The 23,392-nt window shown below is 39.5% G+C and overlaps 2 protein-coding genes across 7 annotated transcripts in view; one reads left to right on the top strand and one right to left on the bottom strand.

The window, feature by feature from the left end:
- HSF2BP (heat shock transcription factor 2 binding protein) overlaps positions 1-431 on the bottom strand; it is a 35,586-nt gene extending 35,155 nt beyond the window's left edge. For 3 of the 5 annotated variants that reach the window (XM_031594636.2, XM_090123231.1, XM_090123227.1), the window contains exon 1: positions 351-431. In XM_031594636.2, coding sequence (XP_031450496.2) covers positions 351-386 — 36 coding nt within the window. In that variant the 5' untranslated portion in view covers positions 387-431. The remainder of the gene's footprint in view (positions 1-350) is intronic. The other 2 variants (XM_090123203.1, XM_090123211.1) reach the window with 2 other exon arrangements.
- RRP1B (ribosomal RNA processing 1B) lies at positions 355-22,774 on the top strand. Of its 2 annotated transcripts, XR_016459444.1 has the most exons (18): positions 355-497; positions 647-898; positions 3,113-3,195; positions 4,218-4,275; positions 5,027-5,112; positions 6,197-6,258; positions 7,555-7,684; positions 9,052-9,116; positions 9,629-9,792; positions 10,358-10,452; positions 11,160-11,257; positions 11,683-11,702; positions 12,089-12,214; positions 12,969-13,711; positions 16,624-16,770; positions 17,441-17,507; positions 18,550-21,436; positions 21,469-22,774. XR_016459444.1 is itself a non-coding variant. In XM_031594635.2 (17 exons), the coding sequence occupies exons 2-17, from the start codon at positions 766-768 to the stop codon at positions 18,738-18,740; spliced, it is 2,268 nt and encodes a 755-aa protein (XP_031450495.2). In that variant the 5' UTR covers positions 355-497; positions 647-765; the 3' UTR covers positions 18,741-22,773. The 2 variants fall into 2 exon arrangements, 1 of the variants encoding a protein (XP_031450495.2); XM_031594635.2 differs by having other exon boundaries at positions 18,550-22,773.
- Positions 22,775-23,392: the final 618 nt, after the last annotated feature.

The raw sequence follows: 23,392 nt of genomic DNA on the forward strand, positions 1-23,392 counted from the left end.
TAGGACTCCCTAGAGGACACCAGGTGAACACTTCCAGTCAGACAAACAGGAAAGCCAGAAATACAGTTCGGTAAGTCCAAAACTACAAAACAAAGCACGGCACAGACATAAAAACCACATTATCTGCTCTCTGTGACCAAACCCAGGCAAAACCCACTACCGAGGTTCAAAACGCAGGGTTTACCTCCCTGTAAACCACAAACCCACACAAAGAAAAACCAGGATTTATTTTTTCACCCAACACCTCCCCGCACTACAACGTCCAGCCGCAACAAGTCGCTGCACGCAGAGGGAAGCACGGCCCTTCCCCGCAGCCCTCAGGCAGAGCCCGCCCTCCAACCGGGCGCTACCTGCGCTTCGCCCGCCTGCCCCGCGTAGCGCCGCATGGCACCGAGCACCGCCAGGCGGCAGGGCGGGAAAGAGAGGGGAAGGCAGAGGGCGGGAAGGAGGGCGCGGCGCCGGCGCGTCACGCTGCGCTGAGAGAGGAGCTGGGCTGGGTGAGAGCGTTTTGTTATTTACAGCGAATAAAAAACACCTTTAGGCACAACAGTTGTCTATTTTTTATTATTATTATAATTATTATAATAATTATTATTATTATTATTGAGTTTGTGTAAAAGCGGCGCGCAACTCCTCTCTCACACAGTGACCGACCCCCTCCCCCCAATGGTGATGACGTCAGAGAAAAGGCGACGGCGCTGTTGGTGACGTCACCAGTGTGCGCCCGAGTGCCGGTGGGACGGTGCGGCGCGGTGCTGTCGGGCCATGGCTCCCGCCGCCGCACAGGCTCCTGAGATCCAGTTCGCGCAGCGGCTGGCCGCCAACGAGAAACGGATCCGGGACCGCGCCGTGAAGAAGCTGCGGGGCTACATCAGTCTCCGCACACAGCGCCCGGGCGGTACGGGGCGGCGGGGCACGTGTGGGGAGGGCCTGCGCTAAGGCCTCTGTGTGGGGATCGGGGCTCGCTTCTTTACTTCTTTCTTTTTTCTTGTTTTAACGCATCTATTTCGCAATACGTGAGAGTTGAAGACTGTGGTTTTTGCTCTGCTGCCTGCTGAGGAGGTGGTCCCAGCTCTCTCAGTTTCTTCTCATAAGGGGAATGCTCTGGCCCTTAACCATCACCAGGGCAGAGCAAGGAGGTGGGAGAGTGGAAAAGGAGAGGTTGTGGATGCCCCGTCCCTGGAAGTGTTCAACACCAGATTGGATGGGGCCCTGGGCAACCTGGTCTAGCATTAAATGTGGAGGTTGGTGGCCCTGCATGTGGCAGGGGGCTTGGAGATTCATGATCCTTGAGGTCCCTTCCAACCCTGGCCATCCTGTGATTCTGTGAAAATCACCTCCCTCGACCTGCTGGCCGCACTTTTTAACGCACCCCAGGGTACCCCACTGGCTTTCTTCCTGACAGTTGCCATAAATAAATCAAAAGAGATGCCTAGGGATTAGTAAGAGCAAGCAGGTGTACACGCTGCCCCTCCAAAGTACAGATTGTTTTAGCTTTGGGCACTTCCTATGCTCGATGTAGCATCTTCATATTCATATTTCTTATATCTCTATATTCAGCCTCACTGCAAAGTGTAGATTCCTCCCAGTTTGTGGAAACAGTCTCTCAGGTGGATAGAAGCTCCATCACTAGCAAATAAGGTTGCATGTTAATTAATGCCTTAAAATATTAGGAAACCACTATAGGGAAGTAGTCAGTGAACCTTTTGCACATAAAGATCAACCCACCATGAAATGCAAACAAGGAAGAGAGCAAAGTGACTGATTTCCAGTGCTCTTGGATTTATTTGCTCTCAAGTAAAGTTCAGGCTAGAATATTAAAACAAAAGTTCGTTGATTTGGACTTGAAAAAAGAGTGTCATGTTCAGGAAGAGGTTTTTTTATTTTCAAGTTATTTATGAGTAAGCAGGCATATATCTGTACAGTGCTTTGCCAGAGATGAGAGTCACACGTCAGGTAAGCCAGTTAGAGTCCTTCACTTGAATAATAAAGAACTTGCCAACTTTTGAATAAGGTACCGGTGTTCCTGCTGACTTTGTCTCAGTCACATGGTCCATAGGTAGGCAGAACACAGGCTATGGACTGTTCAGTATGATGTATGCTACAGTTGAGTTATTAGCCATGCCAGGGAACCTTTTTGAAGAGCTAGAGCTTCACTTCAATAAAGTTAAATTCCAGAGGAAGCATAGAACTACTGAATCTCTGAAGTCATTACATGTGTGTGGATCAACTTGGATAAGCACGTTATTTTTAAGAAGTTGTCCTTTTGTTTTTCTTATCAATCCATTTTTAAAATCCATTCTTTGTGTATGGCATAAGAAGGCAATGAATAGGATACAGGCACTACAAAGCAATAACAGGTAATAAAGAGGGAAAATTGACTCAGCTGTTCTGACAACCAGCAACAGCTTGAAAGAAAGGGAATCTCTATCCAGAGAGATGTTGCTCACAGCTTAATGAGAGTGGGTGGATCCAGGCTCTAGCCCTTCTCTCTCTCAGGTGCATTGCTTACACCTGAGGTCTCTAGGTTAGCCACTCCTCACCTGGTGCTCAACTATTGGTTCAGGCTTTGACCTGGCAGTTTCACTATACTGTGTAGGAGAAGAGCATGCTATTCTGGGCTGATAATTGGAGGGCCGTATTTTCTTCTATCTTTAGTATCTTGCATAAAGATATTGGTTAAAAAAAAAAAAAAAAAAGCACTAAGTCAGCTGTATTTTAGGTTTTGCACTCAACATCTCTTTCAAAATTGGATATGATGCCCTCATCTCAGACTATATGCTAGCAATGTGCCAGAGGGAACAAAGCTTAACTGCAGACAGATTTATCAGATTTACTTTAGTAGTCATCTCTCATCTCTGTGATTTCTTTGAAGCCTTTGTTACTTTGACACGCAATAAAATCTTAAAGGCATGAAATCATTGTACTATCCCAAGTGGTTTTCCAGTTAGTCTGCTTATTGTAGAAATCAGTATTTGCCCATAGGAGTATGACAAAAAGAAAGAAAAAATGGGAAATACACGGAACAGAACTGAGAAAGAGAACTGCTTGAAAACATTTTGGTGGAAGAGTGGGATGTTTCATTTTCATTCACACTTATTCTGTACCCTAGGTGGCTTCAGCCAGGAAGATCTGCTAAAAATATGGAAGGGACTGTTCTATTGTATGTGGATGCAGGATAAACCACTGCTACAGGTATAGTACTGGTTTTATGATTGTCTGAGTGGGTGTCTTCTAAAATGTACTGAGAGGAATGCTACTTCAGAATAGTGAAAATGATTTTAGTGAGTCTTGCTCACTGTTCTGTCTTGCCCTGACAGTGGTGCATTCAGTAGAGTTGACTAACTCAGTGATCTTCACCACGTGGACCATGTGTTGTTTGCAATCACCCTTTCAAAAGCAGATGTAACTATTTACCTTCCGGATGAAATATATATTGTTATGAAGTGCACTGATTTGATGGAACTACAGCAGTAACAGCAGATTGCCCTTACCTGCAACTTCAACATACGTATAACCTTTGGTTTGCTGAGTCTGAAAGTTTCATACCTGTTCTTTGTTAAAATGACAGAAATCACAGAAACACCAAGGTTGGAAAAGACCTACAAGATCATCCAGTCCAACCATCCACCTATCACCAATAGTTCTTACTAAACCATGTCCCTCAACACAAAATCCAACTGTTCCTTAGTATGAGGAGTTTGGTGGTATTTCCTCTATTATCAACTTTTTGCCCCCTCCTTTGATTTGTCTACCTATTTTCGAAAGATGCCAATTTTGGATTAGAAATCTTAGTAACCTCACTTAATCAGACTTCAAATCACTTCTCTGTTCACCTCATAAATAAATAATGTTTATTCTCTGTTTATCTCATAAATAATACAGAAATGTACCTATATTTAAGCTACATGAGAAGAGTACCCCGAAAGTTTTACATCACGAGTTAATTCAGATATGTTGGATTATTCTTTTCCTACTTCAGTATTGCTGTCAAAAGGATGGTTTGTGCAGGGAACTGGTAAAACAGGGTTTTATAGCCTTGAGTGTTTCCTTGTAACTAACCTAATCCCAGTACCAACTATGGTACAAAAGCAGTTGTTAAGAGAACATTTTTTGAGGGATGTTTCTTCATATTTCTGGCTGTTTTCTTGTTGAATGTGTAGTGAGGAGACCAAGCTCTGAAATACACTATACTAACTGTATTTGTTTACCTTTAGGAGGAACTTGCAAATAACATTTCACAACTCATCCACGTGATTCAGAATACAGAGGCTCGTAAGTACTGTTTAATTATCTGACTCTTCTCAAGGTGCTTTAATGTTTGGTGATTTAATTTTTGGTGTTTGAGCCTTCTTTCACAGTCCTAGGGTAGAGACAGATCTGGATTACAACTTTGTTTTTTCCTTTGCTGGCTGTCCAGCTGGTACACGTGATTGCATTTGGGGAAGTATCTAGACCCTGGATCAGATGCAGTTTATTTCTGGTTGTTGCAGGGGAAGGGTTGTCCCTCCAGTGTGAGAAAGATAAGATTTTTGCCAGATGGATGGCGGAGAAAACTTAACCCCTTACCTTGCTGTTCTGTCTATTTCCTGCTCAAACCCAATCTTGTTTCATGAGCTGTTAAGCACAAAATATACAAAATCCACTTGAAATGCAGTGCTTGGTTAGTGCCTAAACTAGCGTGAGTGTAGAAATGTAGAGTAGAAGTGAGAGTAGAAATGAGTGTTTGAATTCTTGCATATATGCCTGAAAATGTATAGGTACAAAGCTCAGCCTTAGTAACTTCAACTGTCACTGTAATTGCCCTTGTCTTTAAAAATAGCTGTGTGCCATTTCTTGCCTTGTTTAGTGGATATGTGTCTGTCTCAAGCATATCTACCCACGGATCTACCTCAGTCACTGGGCAAATCCCTCGGGAAATGCAGTTCTACCTCATCTTGAAGTGATTTCTTGAGATTTTTAGGTTAACAGAAGAAACCTGCATGCCAGACAAGCGATTACAAATCTTTTTTTTATTCTTCTGCAGAACACTTGTTCATTCGAACATTTTGGCAAACTATGAGCCGTGAGTGGAATGGAATAGACAATCTACGTCTTGATAAGTACTATATGGTAATATTGACTGTATTGTAGCTTTTTTTTTTTTTTTTGAATATGTGTAGAAGATGGTGGTGTGCTGGAAGACAGCACCCAGCACATGCATGTATGTATGTTTTAAGAGGAGACAAGTGACTATTTTCATTATTCGTTGCAGGACATACTTCTTTTAAAGGCTTTTGCACACTGTCACAAATTTAAAAGTCATCACAGTTTATGTTGTGCTGAGAGTTATTTTTTTGTTTACCTTCCTTTATATTTATATTACAGTGACGTTTCTCATAGACTACACTGAGAGAGCTTCTTAGGAAGAGAGCTGATTTCATGCATAAGTGCTCTCACTGCATATTAATACTGTCTCAGCAGACACTGCATCAAGATCAGTGATTTAGAGCAGGCTGTTGAAAGACTTTTTTATGACTCCATTTAAGAAATCAGTTGTCACTAGAATGCCAACTTTCCAGTACTGAGGTATCCATTGTAGCACATTCCGCTATCAGAATTCTTTCTATAGGAAATGGTATATTAAAACAGAGATAGTAAAATCACTGAAAGAACACTCTTAAAAGATCTGCCTTTGCAAAGAAAAAAATTAATCTTTTTGTTTCAAATGAAGTAATTGCTGGCACATTTGTTTCTGCTGTTTGTTTTTCAGTGTTAGGAGGAAGAAGATGCTTTGGTGTTTGAATCAGGCTAATGTATTTGTTTTATACACAGCTATCTCTTAGGAAAAGGTTCTTGTCAATTAAATGATTATTGTTATAATCTGTCTTCACTGTTGTCTCCAGCTTGTTCAAGTTGTCAGGGTTTTTAGGTCTTCTAGCACTTAATGAGGAAATCAGGGTGATGGAGCTGGAGAAGGCTGTACAGTAGAGGCAGTCATTGATTTTGCTGGGCTTGAGATATGGAAATACTTTATTGTCATTTGAAACTCAGTGCACATTGCTTGACATGATAGACAAGTCTATCAAAATGTTTGGGGGAGGAGGCTTTCCATCTTGTGATTTGAAGAGCTTCACTAAGAATTCTATTCCTGTTACAGTGACACTAACTCTTATCCATTTTCATGAACACCTGTAACAGATTTTGTACTTTGCAGCTAATCCGTATGATTTTGAGGCAATCTTTTGAAGTGCTGAAAAGAAATGACTGGGATGAAAGGTAAGCAGATTTCTGAATGTAATTGCATTGTAGGGAAGTTACCCAATTTATTTTTGCAAAGTATATTTTCATTTAATAGATCCTTTTTCTTCCCAGGTAGCACTGCCATGAAGCCTCAGCTCTAAGATTTATTTGCTTTTCTGTATTCTGTTACAATACGTAGCTTAGAAAGGAGTCTTGATACATGAGACTTTCAAATATATAATGTGGTTTGCCAGATCTTCTTTATCTAGCCAGGAGAACTAGAAGTGAATTTTCTTCTGTGGAGGGATTAGGCTGAGAGTCAACATCACAAAAAACACAGAAAATGAACTTTTTTATTATTATAATGTGCTTCTTATTAGTTGTGGCTTTTTTTTTTTTTTTAAAGTTTTTATTTATTCTATTTAATCATGGTGACTTGCCTTTTTATAAGACAGATCTGGAAAAGCTGTCCTTGTTGTATGCAACAGGAAGCCAGTTTACATTCATGATTTATGTTTCTCCCATATGCCATAAAATGCAAGTGATTGCAGTCATCCTGCTCTATTTAGAGTCCTTCTGCCACTTGTAAGCTTGTTCTGCGTTTAAGCGGATGGCAGTCTTTGAAGTCTTGATGTAAAGTGATAGCCTAGTATTATGTTTATCTTCTTTGTCTTTTACCTTCTGGAGTGTGGGTGCATATGGGCATAATTTCATGGAAACAGGAAATGAGAATGTAAAGAAAATAGGAACGTATCTGTCAGCCTCCCTATTTGATCCTAGTTTTGCATTTGGTAAATCCCCACGGGTCACTGTTTTGCTATAAGGAATGGTGAATAGTATGCTCTAATGAGGACAAAGTCTGAACAATGGAAATGAGTTTGAGAAGGATCAGTGTAAAATTTAATTGTTGGATGTACAACAAAATGAAAGTTATCTCTTAAAATGAGGAGTGGGAGATGTCACTCATCAAGGATGACATTTGGGTCTTCAGGAGTGCCCTGCTCAAAATGTCCTATCCATCAGTCATATAGCATAATAAAGTTCAGTCCATTTTCAAGTGAATTTTAAAACTGAATTCCACTGTAGCAAACTGTGCTGACTGGATTGTATGATGTGACAAAATAATCGAGACTGTAAGAAGTTCTAATCGTATGTGGATTTTTTTTTAAATTGTTTCTTAAGATTTGAAAATCCACCATAGAATTTGTTTCTTGTGTTGAACACACACCTTAAGAACTGGTAAAACTGTGAATGACTGGATTCTCTTTTCAAAGCAAACAACCTGAACAATTGAATATTAATATCTTGCTTTTTTTTTTTTTTTCCTTGTAGCCTAAGAGAAATGCTGTTGCAGCTACTAATGAAGGAAGTCATGGACCCAGACAGCAGTGCTCCCAAAGGGATAAAGTTCCATTTCATTGATATCTATCTGCAAGAATTGGCTAAAGTTGGTGCAAAGGAGGTTAGAAAATGCATTGTATTCCTGATAAATGTCAATATAGCATGGAGAACCTTAAAAGAAATACGATTTTTTTACATTATATATGTTTAACAGTTTTAAATGTAACACAGCAACATTGAATGAGCATGAAGAAGGTGACTTATTACAATTTACGCCTTCACTTTCTTTGTGTCTTAGTGTAGAAAGTGAGAATATAGTAATTAGGTCCTTGAGTACTGGTACATACACAGCTCTCATTTTAGGTTGGAAATAGCAGTGAAAGAGTTATGACATTCTGGTTTGTTTCTCTGAAAGGACTTAAGTTGCTTTTCCCTGCAAGAACACAGTTGGCAATCCTTGCTTTTGCAAAAATGGGCCCACAGTCTGCTCTTGGCTGATTCTGTAATGCACCTACATAGAGGAAGAAAGCAAGCTATCAAAGTTACGTGTTATTTTTTATTGTTAGCTTTGGACCTGTGCAGTGAGCAAGTTACCCTTTACATTTAGTTGCTCGTTTTGATGATGACATGGGTCTGTCTTTGCTGTGGATTGCTGTCTCTTTCTGTTTCAGTCTCCAGTTCTGCAGCAACTAAAAGCCTATTGCTGCTGAACTTCTTCCAAACTGTATTTTTCCTATTACTCCACAAGGGTGAGCTGCCTGCTGCCCCATACTTAGTTCTAGGTTTGTGCACATTTTCCTCCTTATTTCTTCAATCTTATACTTACTGTAGCAATGGAGGAAACAGTTAGCAGCTTTCCATTTGTATTCTTTGCAGTCATCATTGCATATAATCTTGCCTGCCGCTTTTATTATTCCAGATTGTGGAGGCTGAGAGACCAGTCTGCACTTAGAGCCTATGTGATATCTGTAAGCTCCATAGTGACAGCCCCACAGATAGCTATCATGGGGATTTAGTCTTGAAGACCGCTTGAAGTTACAGGTGATAAATTGAGTTTAGGAAAGTGGTACTTCAGTATTACTGTAATAGTACTGTAGCTGTCTGCCATGATGTGGACTGGCAGGTTGAAGGAAAGCCAGATCTTATTCATGTCACAGTCTGTCTTTGTGAATGCACACCAAACTACTTAAGGTTTCTCCATCTCATTTTTCTATTTCTGAAATACAAAGCCTCAATCATTGTATTTTTCTCCTCAGTAAGTTAAAGTTTGCAAAGCTGTTAGCATTTTTAGGATGTTTCCAAAGAATGTTTGGAAGTTAGTGGTAGCAGTGGTAACAAAAAGCCACTGGGTCAGCTGGACTTAGAGAGTATGCTGAAAGACAGTGGCACAACTTCTTAAAGATGTGCCAAACACACACCAAATATTTAAGGAATTTGAATGCACATATGTTTGCTGTGCTAACTGCTTTTATCTTTCTAATCATACAGCTCACAGCAGACCAGAGTCTCAAGTTCATTGAACCTTTCTGCAATTTCGTTGCCAAATCAAAAGAGTAAGTTTAATGAAAGGATAAATACTTCTTAAGAATGAAGACATTCTACCTCACCATGTCCGAATAAACAAGAAAAGCCGTGGTGTAACTTCAGAGCATAGAGAAAGAAGGGTATTTTACTGTGAATAATCACTTGAGGATAATTTATGTTTATAAAATTTGTAAGTAATCTCTATAGATCTATAAAAAACACGTCAACACAGGTTGGTTGATTTTGTTTCTAGCGTGTGTAGAACGGGTGAGTAGGTTGGACTGTCTCAGCAATGTAATGTAAACCAGTGTGTAAACATTGTGAAATTTAAGAGGGTAACACCTCTAGTAAAACACCTAATAGCCATGATTATTTGGATATTAAGGACTGCTTTTTAGAAATTAATAGGGTGACTTTTCCCATCTGTAGGTGCTCTTTCTCTTTGTTCCTTATTACTCGTTTTCCTTGTGTCCCCCAAATTTCCACAGAAAAGAGCATGCTTCTGCTTCTCAACTCTCATTCCTGCTCTCTTTTAACATAGTCCTCCTGTGATGCATGCTGTAGCCAGTGGTATCTTTGAGATCATTGTGGATCAGTCCCCGTATGCCATTGAAGACCTAATGAAAGAACTGGAAAGCAGCAGTGATGAGGAAGATGTGTCTGAAGATGATGAACAGGGGAAGAAAGAGACGCTTAAAACCAAAGGTGAGGACAAAGTTATGAGTATCCTTAGTAATAATAAGATTTAAAAACTCTATTTCTTAAAAATACATTTCTGCATTGAACCACTCAAACACGTGTCCAGGGCTTTGTGAAAGTGATTGTCTTTTTCCTCATTTTTCTTCGGATGTGCTTAAAAAAAGCGATTCCACAAGAACATGTCACAGAAATGGATGGTTTCTATAAAAACAGATTATACCAGCTTTCTCCAACAATGCTAGGTAGTCCAGTCTGGCCTTTGGCTCTTGGGTATTCAGAGCTTTTTAAAAGACAGTGTGGTTTTGGCGTTCTGTGGGAACTAAAAATAAATGGGAAAAAAAAAAACAACAGAGCAGGCAGGTTTTTGATTCAGGTATTTTTGTGTTCTCAGATAATGGCATTATTGTGTATTGCATAATGGTGACTTAAAGCAGTTAAAACAGGACAGGCTCACGAGGTGGTGTGAAGAAAATTGCAGCTAATCTTCTGCTATATGAGAGTAGTGCTTGGTGTCTGTTTTTACAAACTAAACATTAATATTCAATGTTTTGGTTTTACTTTTTATTAACAGCAAATAGACGTTTGTCAGGAAAATCTGCACAGAGCGCTGATAAAACAGAGGATGTGTATGAAAATGCTGATGATAGTATTGGGCCTGTTCTTCAGGTTTGTGGCTTGCTTTCTATGTTAACTGTGCCCCCTCTGTATTTTCTTTTTTGTTGTTGATTTTTTATTTCAGCATGTACAGAAATAAAGAGTATAAAGCAGATAAACATGTTATAAAATTTTAATCTTCTTCCCTGATTCTTTCTTTCTCCTCTACTGTACCTTCTTCCTTTTGCTCTTCCTTTCCTATTTCAGCAGTTCAGAAATGTGTGGTAAAAGCTAAATCGTTGTGAATGGTCAAGAAATCACTGTAAGATTTAATGACAATAAGAGCAAAACTAAGAGAGTAACATGTTGCAATTCGTGTTTTCTAAGCCTGCTTCCAAGTGCAGTGTAGAGTTTTTGAAGGATGCACCAATCGTGCACATTCAGGCAGATATTCTTCACCCATCTGTATCTTTTAAACAATAAATGGTGTATTTTAAATCTGGTCCTTAACTAAGTTTTTTGAGGAGTTCAGAAGTTGGTTAGCTTTTCTTTTTTTTAGGAATTAAGGTTAGAAATGTTTCAGGAAATGATACTGAATACAAACACCTTTAAAAGTGAGTAGAAATGTGTGGTTTCAACAGAAAATTACTTTGGGTTTAAAGGAAGTCAGTGTTTAAAGGGTGTGTTTGGTTCTTGAATTGATGTTAATGTTAGTCTCACTGGGTTATCTTGCGTGATAGGTCTACTAAGAAAAGCCATCTTGTGCTTTCCTCCAACAGTTTGATTATAAGGCTGTTGCTGACAAACTCTTCGAACTGGCAAGCAAGAAAAATACACCTGCCCTTAACAGAAAGCGTCTGTACAAGCTGGTCAAAAAGTGAGTTCTGTTGAAGTACACCTTGCATGTGCTATCTTGTCTTAAATTACTTCACTTTCCTCTTGCCCTCTTGTTCTGTTGACAGTGTCACAAAGGAAGGCTTACCTGGCTCATGCCTGATGAAGCCTGTGCTGCTGTTCCTCATTGGCAACTGTAGTCTGCACTGGGTGGCTGTGTCTTGCAGAATGTCATATTTCATTATATGTGACACAAATTATTGTTATAAGAGCATTAAATTCCTCTTTTCTCAAGACTTTCAATTTTGGCAGATCTCTTCTGGAGTAAGCATTTTGTAACTTCCTTTGTCAAATCATTTCTATTTCAACAGAATGAGTACAGTGATACTATGCTACTTGTGTTGCAATTGGTACTAAATCAGTAATGCTGATTTGTTCTTCCTTCTCTCCCTTCCTTCTTACCTCCAGGTTCCAGGATTTAGCAGAAGGTAAGGATTGACCAGAAAGAATTTCTTTCAGTTAAAGAATATATAATGATCCCCATGCAATGTGTATCGCAAATCGTTGTTGTTTAAGCTTCTTTTCAAGGATACTGTAGTGTTGTGGGCTTTTTCCTTTAACTTCACTAAGACTAATTGCATGTTTTTTGTGAGATTGCCAAATCCACTTCACAATTTCAACAACCCTGTCCTTTGTCCTTAAATGAAAGATTGTTATTTTTACTTAATCAAAAAGGAATCACTGGTAGGATTTTGTTTTGAGTTGAGTGGGTAACAATGAGTTGATCTCCTTTCTGTGGGAGTTATGCTGTAAGTGAACAGCAACATAGAAAACAGTAGTGCTTTTCAGATACCTTATCTTTTCCCCTCAACAGGAATCTTCCCCCAAGATTTCCCTGAAGATGTTTCTACAGATGAAGATGATGATACGTTCAGCAGAGGAAGGCGAAAGAAAAAAGTTGTTAAACCTTCAGAGAAAAATAGTTTGGAAAAAGTAAAAGGTAAGACAAGGTCAACCTTTCTAAGAGAGATGATCTATGATCACTTGTCCACTAACACAAGGTATCAGATACTGCAATTCTGAAGAAGGCATAAACTGTTGTTTAGAGCACCCTAATTTGTATAGCAATGAAGATTAAAAGTGAAATTAAGGTCTGTTTGATAGTGATGGGAATTTTGTTTCTCATTTTGAGCTGAAGATCCCCTCAGTTTTGATCAAAAGCAGAACTGAAAGCAGTTGTTTGCTTTATTCTATTGAGCAGTTCACTTACTATAGAAAAACAGAAACATGTCAGTATTCCTGGAAAAGGATATCAGAATATAGGAATTTGGTGGAACTTCTGGATAGGTGAAGAAAGTTTCTAAGAAGCAGGAACAAATCTAAAGCATTATGTCTAATACTGATGTGTCCGAAGCTGAATCATACCAAAAATATCTCACTAAATTACTGAACCCCTGAGTTGCCCTTCTTCTGGGATTAATAGGTAGATAATAACTCTTTTTAACATTGTTTCTATACAGAGTATTGGTCCCCCATGGAATGGCTTAGAAATCAGCTGTGACAAGGCAAAATCAGCAAAATATTAATTAGGCTAGGAGTTCAGGGAATGTGATGTCCTGAGCAGCTGTAAGAGTAAAACAAGAAAATATTATGTCTATTAGGAGAAAAAATAAAATAAAAATGAAGGACTAACCAGAACCATTTGCTGCTTTTTTGTTTCACATTTGTGTTGTATGGCATTCCTTTTGGGGTAGGCTCAGGGAAGGATGAACAAGAGGCATCAAGTGCAAAGGAGACATCAGTTCCACAGAAGAGGAGGAAAAAAAGGAAGATAAGGGAGAGCCCACATGCTGATTCTGGAACAATCGATGGAAATTCTGAGGAGGGAGTAGCTGAAACATCTGGATGTGTTATATTGAACCCAGGAAAGATGCCAGAAAATAATAAGATGAAGAAGAAGAAGAAATTGCTAGTTAATGAGACAAATGAGATCAGAAATGCAGTAAGTGACACCAGAGATAAGCACAGTGTCTCTGCACAGAACAGTCAGACTGACACAGACCAGAGTAAAAAGATTCAGTCAGAGAAAATGAATCCAAAAGTGCAAAATGTTCTTGGAAAGCTGGAGTGTCAAAATGGTCCAGCTAAAGCCAACAAGGCAGAGGATGTCAGCCCATCTGTCACACCATTAATTCTCAAGGCTGGGAAAAAGAAACAAAAAGCAGAGTCTGCTTTGGTCAATGGGGAGAACTTTTTGCAGCAGACAGACTTGAAATCCAAGAAGGAGGGCCCACTGTCAAGAGATGTGGACTCGGAATCTGAACCCTCCGGAAAGGTCAAATTGAAGAAAAAGACAAAGCTGGTTGCTTTGGAAGGGATCAAGGCCTCCAACCAGAAAGCGGCAACCTTGAAAAAGAAGCGAAAAGTTAAAGAGGTGCTAAATTCTGTTGAAGGCAATGGAATTCTGGAGACTGCATGCAAGAAAAGTAGAAAGGAGGTATGTAAATCTATTTTTCATTTTTTCCCCTCCCTTTTTCCCTCTTCACAAACTTCCAGGCTATTTTTTTACATCTGGCCTCTACAGTTACCAAAAGGATGGGTTTCCCAGGAATCCTCTCACCCCTGCTATACATTTTTACACCTTTTTACACTGTAATATTAGAGCCTGTGCCAGCTATCCCTGTGAAAGAATTCATGTAACTGAAAGTTGGTTGGTTAGGGTGTGGAATTGTCTTTGTAGTTGGCTAGGGTTGTTTGTTTGATTTTTTTTTTTTAATTTTTTTTTTTTTATTTCACCTTGGAGTTGATTATTGATTTGCACTGGGTCTCTGAACAAGGATGTTTGCAATCTTGCCATGTCTTGGCAAAAGGATGGGAATGCCAAGATGGCTTCTTTTGCTAACTCACTTCTGCATCTTGTTAGTGCTATGCAGAAAAGAGTGAACAGATAGTATGGCACTGGGAATTTCAGTGTCATCAGTGGTTGCACGATCACTTTTGAGAATGATGTAGTTTCTCACAAATGTCAGGCTAGATTTTTGCTAGGAAGGTCTGACTGTACTGTTCTTACTACGTGTAGTTCTGCAGTTTGGGAACAAGTTCATTTTTTGCCCCTGCACCTCCCGTTCCCATTTTCTTTTGGCAATGAAGGTAGATTTCAGCAGTTTGAGAGTCCAAAAGTATTTTGCACTGTATGTTTTTGTGGTTGTGTTGAGAGAGAATATTATTCTGTCTCTTGCCTCTGAAATCCCTTTAACCATTCATTTTCTGTCTGTGCATTCACCCTTAAGCATTAATGGGTTCAGTTGTATTATTGGAAGTGTTGCTGACATTCCCACTTCACAGGACAGAAAATTCATAAAATAGAAATTAAATTTGGTATACAAAACAACTGAGTCTTCCTCTGATTAACAAGTGCATGTTACTAACTCGTCAACTCATTTCTGTTTGACTTGAATGTCTAATAAAAAAAACAAGTGTATGATCAGTTAAGTAGTGCCAATTCATACATGATACAATCACTCAGACTCCAAGTGAGGAAAAATGCATTTTGAAACATTACTGAAAATGATGTTAACGTAGTTTCAACATCTCCTATTTTTTGATGATAAAGCACTGACAAGGAAAGAATCAAAACAATTCTTAATCCAGTAAGTAAACTGTTTTTCTCACTGCATAGCATAAGCTAAGATACAGAATTTTGGAGGAAATTAGGCTTTGCCTTTTTTTCTTTTAAATTTCATCATTAGAGAAATGTTATTTTATTTCCTAATTAGGTAATGTTAGTCTCTTGCCCAGGAGAATTATAAGGGGTATGTTTTGGATCCTAATTTCACAAGATAATACACCCACCTAAGAAATGATCTTCAAATATCAAAACGGAAGAGAAGGAAGAAAACCAAGCACATTCAGTGTTATTTCATGGTTGTCTTCAGAATTCAGGAAGCTAGAAGAGTTCTGCTTTGTTTTAAAGCAAACTGACAGAAGCTGAATCCCCATGAATGTTTTCCACAGCATGGCTGCAAATTGTTCTAGGAACTTCACATCTGTAGATCACTCTAAAGTGCAGATGAGCCTCACAGTAGTTCACAGGCATTTGATGCCCACAGACAACATGTTGAGAAGCTCTGAAGCAGTGCATTTCATTAGCATCAAAATTGCAGATCCTGAGAATTGCCTTGGATTGAAAGTGATAGCTTTCATAGAATCATAGAGTGGCTTGGATTGGAAGAGACCTTAAAGATCATGTAATCATTAAGGCTGGAAAAGAGCACTGAGATCATCTAGTCCAACCAATTTACCAATTACCTCTAATATTGCCTTCTAAACCATGTCCCCGTGTACTACATCTACCCTTAAAGACATCTAGGGATGGTGACTCCACCACTGCCCTGGGCTGCCCTTTGCCAGTGCTTCACAACTTTTTCAGAGAAGGAACTTTTCCTCATAAGCAACATGAATCTCCCCTGGTGCAATTTGAGGCCATTCCCTCTTGTGCTATCACTGTTACCTGGAAGAAGAGGCTCATCCCCACCTCACCACAACCTCCATTCAGGTGGCTGTAGATAGCTAAAAGATTTCCCCTGAGCCTCCTTTTCTCCAGACTGAGCAATCCCAGTTCCCTCAGCTGCTCCCCTTAAGACTTGTGCTCCAGCCTCCTCACAGCTTTGTTGCCTGTCTCTGGACACACTGCAGGGCCTCTAAGTCTTTTTTGTAGTGAGGGGCCCAAAACCAAACACAGTATTCAAGATGTGGCCTCACCAGAGCTGAATACTGAGGGACGATTACTTCCCTGCTCCTGCTGGCTGTACTATTTCTGATACAATTTAGGATGCTGTTGGCTTTCTTTGCCACCTGGGTGCACAACTGGCTCACGTTATGCCAAGAATCAGCATCCCCAGATCCTTTTCGTGAGAACAGGCTTCTGGCCTTCCCCTCAGTTTCATTGTGAGTGTTGCCATTTCATAAACCTGTCCTTGCCAGAGGGGTTGGAATAAGATGGGTTGAGGTGAATGAGATGAAGTTATATGTCTGGTCCTATCAGAGGTACTATGGAAGAGTTGAACTGGTTGTAAGGCAGCATCATGCACAGGAAGGTTAAAGCTTTGTTTGCATTCTGATGAGCCAGGCAAAAGTTTCACAAGGTCCTTTTTCTTTGCTATGCAGTGAGCTTTGCGTTCCAGCACCCAACTTGTCTTAGGATTGTGTTTTCAGTCAGGATAAGTCTAAGATTAATTCCTGAGAGTTAATCAGGATGACTGGTTTATGTGAGTACCAGACAGCTCTCTCTGAGCTTTGGCAACATTGACAGAATCATGTGTGGTAAGCTCTGTGCTCTGATCATTGCAGTAGGTATTGATTAGCTACAATACTTCTGTACTGAGGATTTTTTCCCTTCTGTCTTTGTAGGAAAGCAGCACTGCTTTATCACCAGTAAAGAAAAAGAAAGCAAAACAAGGGAGTGATTTCGTAAAATTTGAAAAATCAACTGTACCAAAGGCATTACTCTTCAGGAAGGCCAGAAGTACCATCTCCTCCACCAGAGCCTCCATTCCGGTAATGTGATTTCACCAATGGCAGCTAAATCTTGTCATGAGTCTCCTCCTGAAACACGCCCAAACCAAGCACACACCCTCACTCATGCTGTCTTTTCCAGTCTGTGTTAATCTCCTAATGCAGGCAGTTAAATCTGGAGATGCTGTCACATTTCCTTCCAGACAGATCTGCAGTTAGCTTCAGAATTTCAGAAAACGAATTGCAGGCATTTTCAAAGTCTCCTCTTTATTCTCCTCTGATTTCAAAAATGCCTTTCTGTTGAAAGGATTCATTTTGAACCTGCTCATTTCACAACAAAACAAAAACCTTAACTGATTTTCAGTCCTGTTAACTGACTGAGCCTCCATTTCTTTGCACTTGCAGGAGCTGGTAGCATTACCAGGCTTCAAAAGACTGCCCTCTGTCTAATTCATAAAAACTTCCTTGTTCGTTGTCAAATTATGTAATGATCCTAGAGCATGTCATTTACGCTACAAATTGAATATGTTTGCTTTTGGCTAGAAAACCAGTGCTGTCTTAGAGATCATTATGTTAATTCTAGATCGTTGGAAGACTTCTAAATGAAGTGAGGGAAGTAGGCTGCTTTGCATCAGTTTTGATGGGATGTAAGTAAAAGAACTCACGTTATTGCCTCAGAAGTCTTATTTTCTGCCTTTATTTTGCTCCACAGTTGAATAAGCTGCAATCATCTGGCTCCAAAAAAGTCACCTTTGGTTTGAATAAAAACATGACTGCTGGTGAGTCTGATATATGTCTGACACTCGCATGTCACCAAAGAAGGGGAAGGCTGTACACATTTGCACTCCAAAATTCTTGTTATCTCTCTCAAGCAGGATTAGTCTGATCTCTTTCTGTCTCAGTATTTATTAACAGTTCATTGACTAGTTTATAAGCCATCTTCAGGTTCCTAACCAGAGGAGAAGGTGAAGTTGAGGACATTCAGGCTGGTGGCTGGATTTGCATGGTTCCATGGCACTGCACTGTTGACTTGCAGATGGAGCCTTATAGATTGAGAAGAGTGTGGTAGTGAAAACCTCTCCTTCCCTAGCTTCTTGTTATGCAGGGGGTGCCTTTCAAGCACACACACTTCATATTCTTTGTTGCTGGTTCTGTTTCTCAGGATAAAGGTGTTGATGTTCTAATGAGCTCAGGCTGTATTACAGCAAAATTTCACTTTTATTTTGGCTGCCTCTGATGCATTATAGTAATGAGTAGATAAATACCAGTTCCTCTTTGTGTCCCACCTGTATGCAGAGAGTTTTTTTCCTGTTAAAACTTCTGAGCTATGCAGCAAGGCATTTACTTAATGGCATGTATTTACTTAACTACTTTTGTTACTTTGAGGTATACTATAGGCCAAGTTCAAATGGAGAATAGTTGGATTTGATGTATGCATTTATGTTAATATAACAGCTGCACAAAGAGAACAAAAATGCGTATCTACTAGCAGAAGTGATAACCAGGAGTCTCTGGAGATATATGCTGATTAACTGTAAGAACAGAGATGCTGGATTATGGGATATGTAAACACTTGTTTCTGAGGGATAGGCTAATTCTCTGGTGGCCTGTGGAATTGCAGGGAATGAACTGTTCACAGCCTTTTTGTGGATTGCAACAAACCCCATTATCTAAGGGACACAGCTAAGAAATGCATTTGACCACCATTTCTGATGGTCTTAAGGATCTAAGGCAAAATTCCAGGGCTGGACAATTCCACAGTTAATTGATGAGTTTCTTTTTGATGCATTTCTTTTAATTCACTTTTTTGTTTTTCAACAGAATTTAAAAAGACTGACAAAAGTATCTTGGTGAGCCCAGAAGGACCTTCTCGTGTAGCTTTCAATCCTGCACAGAAACCCCGTCATGGAGTGCTGAAGTCTCCTGCAGGTACTCCAGACAGAGAGCCTGAACTGAAGAAACCACTTACTGCACAAGCTAAGAAGAAAATAACTGCTAGGGGTTTCTTTTAAACCAGCAGCAGTGGCCTACTTTTGTACAGGACATTTTGCTAAAATATAACATTCTCTGGAGGTATTTTGAACTTCTTTATTTTTTTAAGTTAATATGAATTGTATATACAAGAGTCTGATTGTGACCTAAGACATCACTATTTTAACAGCACTTCAGCTGTATCTTGAAATATTTGTTTAGCCTATTAACTGAAAAGAAATAAAATCCAATCTCTACTCAGGTATAGTCTACAAAAATATGGTCACCGTCCACATAATTCACAATAGACTTTTACATTTAATTAAGGAATGGTAAGTGTTGCATTGTTCTGGGATTTTTTTTGAGCCAGTTTAAGAAACCTTGCTCTTCATGCTGTTCAACTCTTTTTAATGGGTCAGGGCTTGAAACGAAAAAGACGACAGAAATTTTAACTCCATTAGTTATTTGTGCATTTTAAAATCTTACACAGAATCACAGAATTGCCAGGGTTGGAAGGGACCTCAAGGATCATGAATCTCCAACCCCCCTGCCACACGCAGGGCCACCAACCATTCCACCTAATGCTAGACCAGACTGCCCAGGGCCCCATCCAATCTGGCCTTGAACACCTCCAGGAACGGGGCATCCACAACCTCCCTGGGCAGCCTGTTCCAGTACCTCACCACCCTCTCCGTAAAGAATTTCCCCCTGATGTCCAACCTAAATCTCCCTTCCCTCAGCTTAAAACCATTTCCCCTTGTCCTGCTGTCACTCACCCTTTCAAAGAGTTGATTCCCCTCCTCTTTGTAGGCTCCCTTTAGGTACTGAAAGGCTGCAATGAGGTCACCCCGCAGCCTTCTTTTCTCTAGGCTGAACAAGCCCAGCTCTTTCAGCCTGTCCTCATGGGGGAGGTGCTCCAGTCCCCTGATCATCTTTGTGGCCCTCCTCTGGACCCTCTCCAACAGCATCCCTGTCTTACCCCATCATTGGCATCTTGTTTCTTCTGCAAATAACAATTACCTCATGTTTCTGCTTAATGTGAGCTGGACTTGGGTAGCTTTACCCAACTTAGAAAGATTTTTCAGGAATTATAGGTGTGTGGCTGCTCCACTCCTCACTGATACATTAAATCTTCACAGTGGGTTTTCTGCTGAGTTGAGAACTCTCACTATGTTACTTTTGGTAATACAAGTGCCAAAGCTGACTTACGCTTGCCATATGGTAAGCTGGCCTCTTCTCTACTGTAATTCACATGCTCTCACAGGAGAGAAATCTTTGATAATTCCAGCTGGTCTCCCCACCACTCCAGCTCTAGTGCTAACTTTCCTGGAGGTATCACAGGGAGCCTAGATTTCTTCTTTAGCAGCTGGTATCACCACATTTTACCTGAACAGATCTCATTCAGTGAATGAACCACTGGTTGTAGTAAAGCTAGATCAGTGTTGTGCATCCTTGGTTAGGATATGCCTCTCAAATCTTTGGTGCCTCTAAACACAGGGTAAAACTTGACAGTCCAAACAGTTTGGTTTTGGCTTTGATGTAGAACCAGAAGATTTCTTTCTGCAGTGTTTCCTTGCATTGCTTATACTTGGATTTTTTTTTTTAGCTAATATGCAGATGTTTATTTTTTTTTGTTGGTACAGAACACTGTGTACTTCTGTGAGAGACTGTAACAATATTCCAAGGGGGAACTATGAGGAAAGGGAAAGCAAATGAAAATAAAAATGTTTTTAATTTGATTGAAAGACATCAAATCTTTTGATTTGAAGGTTTTGCTTGTGCAAAGAAAGCAAAGGCTCTGCAGCAAATCTCTACCTAATAGTTCAGCTTCAAAGTACAACCTGGTGCCAGAACAGAGCTTCATGAAGCTTCCCACTGGTTCCTTCCAGGATCCCCTAGGTTAGAGAAAGTAGGACTACTTCAATACCCTCTGCTATGAGAACTAGTAAATATTTTGTTAATTCAGTGAGCAGAATTAAATTTTGTGGCATAATACATTTGCATTGCTAAATACTACTTTTTACCAGTCTTTGGTGCTGACTGCCCTTTGCCAGAGTAGTCCCTATATGCAACTGGATTGAAACCAGACTTTCATAGCTCACCTAGATTTCTTCAAAAGATTTCTGTCCTTGTAGAGTGCTGGTTGGTCTTGGTTGTTAATTCTAACCATGACAGTTCCTTCACTAACTTCATGGTATTGCCATCAGGATGTTAGAAAGTCATTTTGCTCTTGTCTTTTCTCATTTAAAACAAAGGACCGTATTTCTTTTCTTTCTTTTTCTCAGTAAAGAACTCTGGAGAATACATCTGATAAAACTAATAGCATTTGCTGTTTAAACAGTTATTGTTAATCTATTTTTTTAAAATGTCATATGTTAGCATAATGCATTTTCAGACAAAACAATAAGTATGTTGTATATTTATCTTGTACTGTGTGAGAAGCTTTTTGTGGAATATGCATAAATGCATTTGTATTTGCATGGTTGTCAATGCCATATGTTGAAGATACCATATTCCTCCAAGGATATAGATGCTAACAGTCAGTAGGTGGATCTGGTGTGCTTAGAAAAATCAAGGATCAGGATGCATTGGTTTCACGTTGGCTTTGCTTATTACATATAACCTATATGGAAATGTATGTAAGTGGTTCTTTTTCAATTGACGCTGGACCCTTTGAACCCATTGCAAGTTTGTGTTGCTGACACCACTAATCATAGCAGACAACAGTGGCAGTCAGGTGTTTTATCTACAGTTTTCAGTGGCAGTCAGGTGTTTTATCTACAGTTTTAATGATGTGACTATGTGTTGCAATTCATGCATGTAATGTCTGTGCTATGTCAGGAGTGGAATGTTTTATAAATATGCATATGGAGTGTGTATTGTCTTCAGTGGTGTCTGGAATTTCATTCAGGACAACTTTACAAACAAAAATATTGTCTCAGTGCAGTTCAATTAGCATTGTCAAGTTAAATGATGTAAATTACCCCAAATATTGGGATAATGAAAATTCCAGTAAACACTGAATACAGACGTAAGTGAAGGAGAAATAAATATAACATCTGAGATATTCACTGCACAGACACAGTGGTTTTCTAAGAGGAGGTTTAACTGAAGGGGAAAAAAAGAAAAAACTGAACTTACCTGTGTGATGTCTCTTCATAGCTTTTTTCATAGTGTTTTTCCATCTCTAAAGCTGCCAATCACACTCCGAGTTAAAATTTAAGCATGTGGCATATCTTTTAAAGGACAGTATTTTTTTAATCGTTATCTTTACATTTCTGGTACAAATCTGATCAACTTTATATTTCTCAAGCTCTAACAGTTTATAATCCTTTATAGCTCCAAGAGGACTCAAAAGCACAATATCCAGTAACGTAAAAAGTTGAAACTATATTTAAATTGGACACGTAAGATCTTTTATATTCTATCAAAGCTCTGTGACTTGGAAAGCTTTTAGCACCCTTCTTTGTATTTCCTGTGCTTAGACAGATTACAGGGAGGAAAAAATTCCATTGTCATTTATGTACCCCTGCAACAACATTAATGGAAATATGGTGTCTAAGCATTAGATCATTTAGTCTACTTCAATAAACCATCTTATTTTTTGTGGCCATTGTATTTTGGGTAAATTTGTACATGGAAATGGGAAGGTAGTGTTTTGGGACCTGCTTGAAAGTACAAAGAAGTTGTTCTTGCATGTGCAGTGCACTCTTGTATGAGTAACCAATTCTGGTGAAGACTTTGACACATTAGAAGTGAATGAGGCTGTGATAAGGTACGCCTGTTCATACACCTTGACCTTTGGAATTGTGTCATAAAGTAGATAGCAGCTACAAAATTGCTTAGTAGAAACAAAGTAGATCAAACATAATAATTCCTCAACAATTAAAACTGGTAATTGAAGCAATAATGTGGGGCAGTGTGTACTTAAGAGGTACAATTGTCCAGGTGCTGCAAAGCATGCAGTACATGGGCACTCTAAAAGCTGTTCACATACTTGTTATCAGTAGAATGAAGAAAGGCATTACATACACAGAATTCCAATGTATATTACATTTTCATCTTGGGAAAAGAGTTGTCCTGTGCTTGGGCAGCAGTAATAAGAAAAATACAAAATAACTTTAAGAGGTATGGAATTTTCAGAAATGGCACCAATAAACTAAAATATAAATGAAACCAAATTCCCCTTAAAGTCCTGTGGAAACAATAATATTGTTACATGTTTAAAGAGGTTTACATGTTTTTTTATGAATACATAAGTTTTCAGATGGCAGAACACTTTGACAGTAGCGAAGGTCATTGTGACAGCAGTGAACCTTAACTTTAAATTAACCATTGCATGTGCTTTCATTTTACATGGTGTCAGGTAGAAATCCTTATCTGTAATTTAGCCATGGGGCCAAGATACAACTTAATTTAGTACATTTTTGTAATGCTATAATCAGACAGTAATAGCAGGGTGGCAAAGTCTTTGGCTACAGCAAATGAGATCAAGCCCAAGTGCAGCAGCTAGAGATGCAGAAAAAGCTTCTTACCTTTGGAAGGCCTTAGATAGGCAGGGATCTCTAGCAAGAGATGCCCTCACCTCCACTGCTAACCTTAAATGAGGTCTGGGGCAGGAGTGGATCCTGGCTACACCCCTTCCAGTCACTCAGGTGTATTGCATGTACCTGAGCTCCCTCAGGTTGGTCCT

The sequence above is a fragment of the Phasianus colchicus genome, chromosome 1, assembly GCF_987193195.1.
Source record: "Phasianus colchicus chromosome 1, bPhaCol1.hap1.1, whole genome shotgun sequence".
NCBI lineage: Eukaryota > Metazoa > Chordata > Aves > Galliformes > Phasianidae > Phasianus > Phasianus colchicus.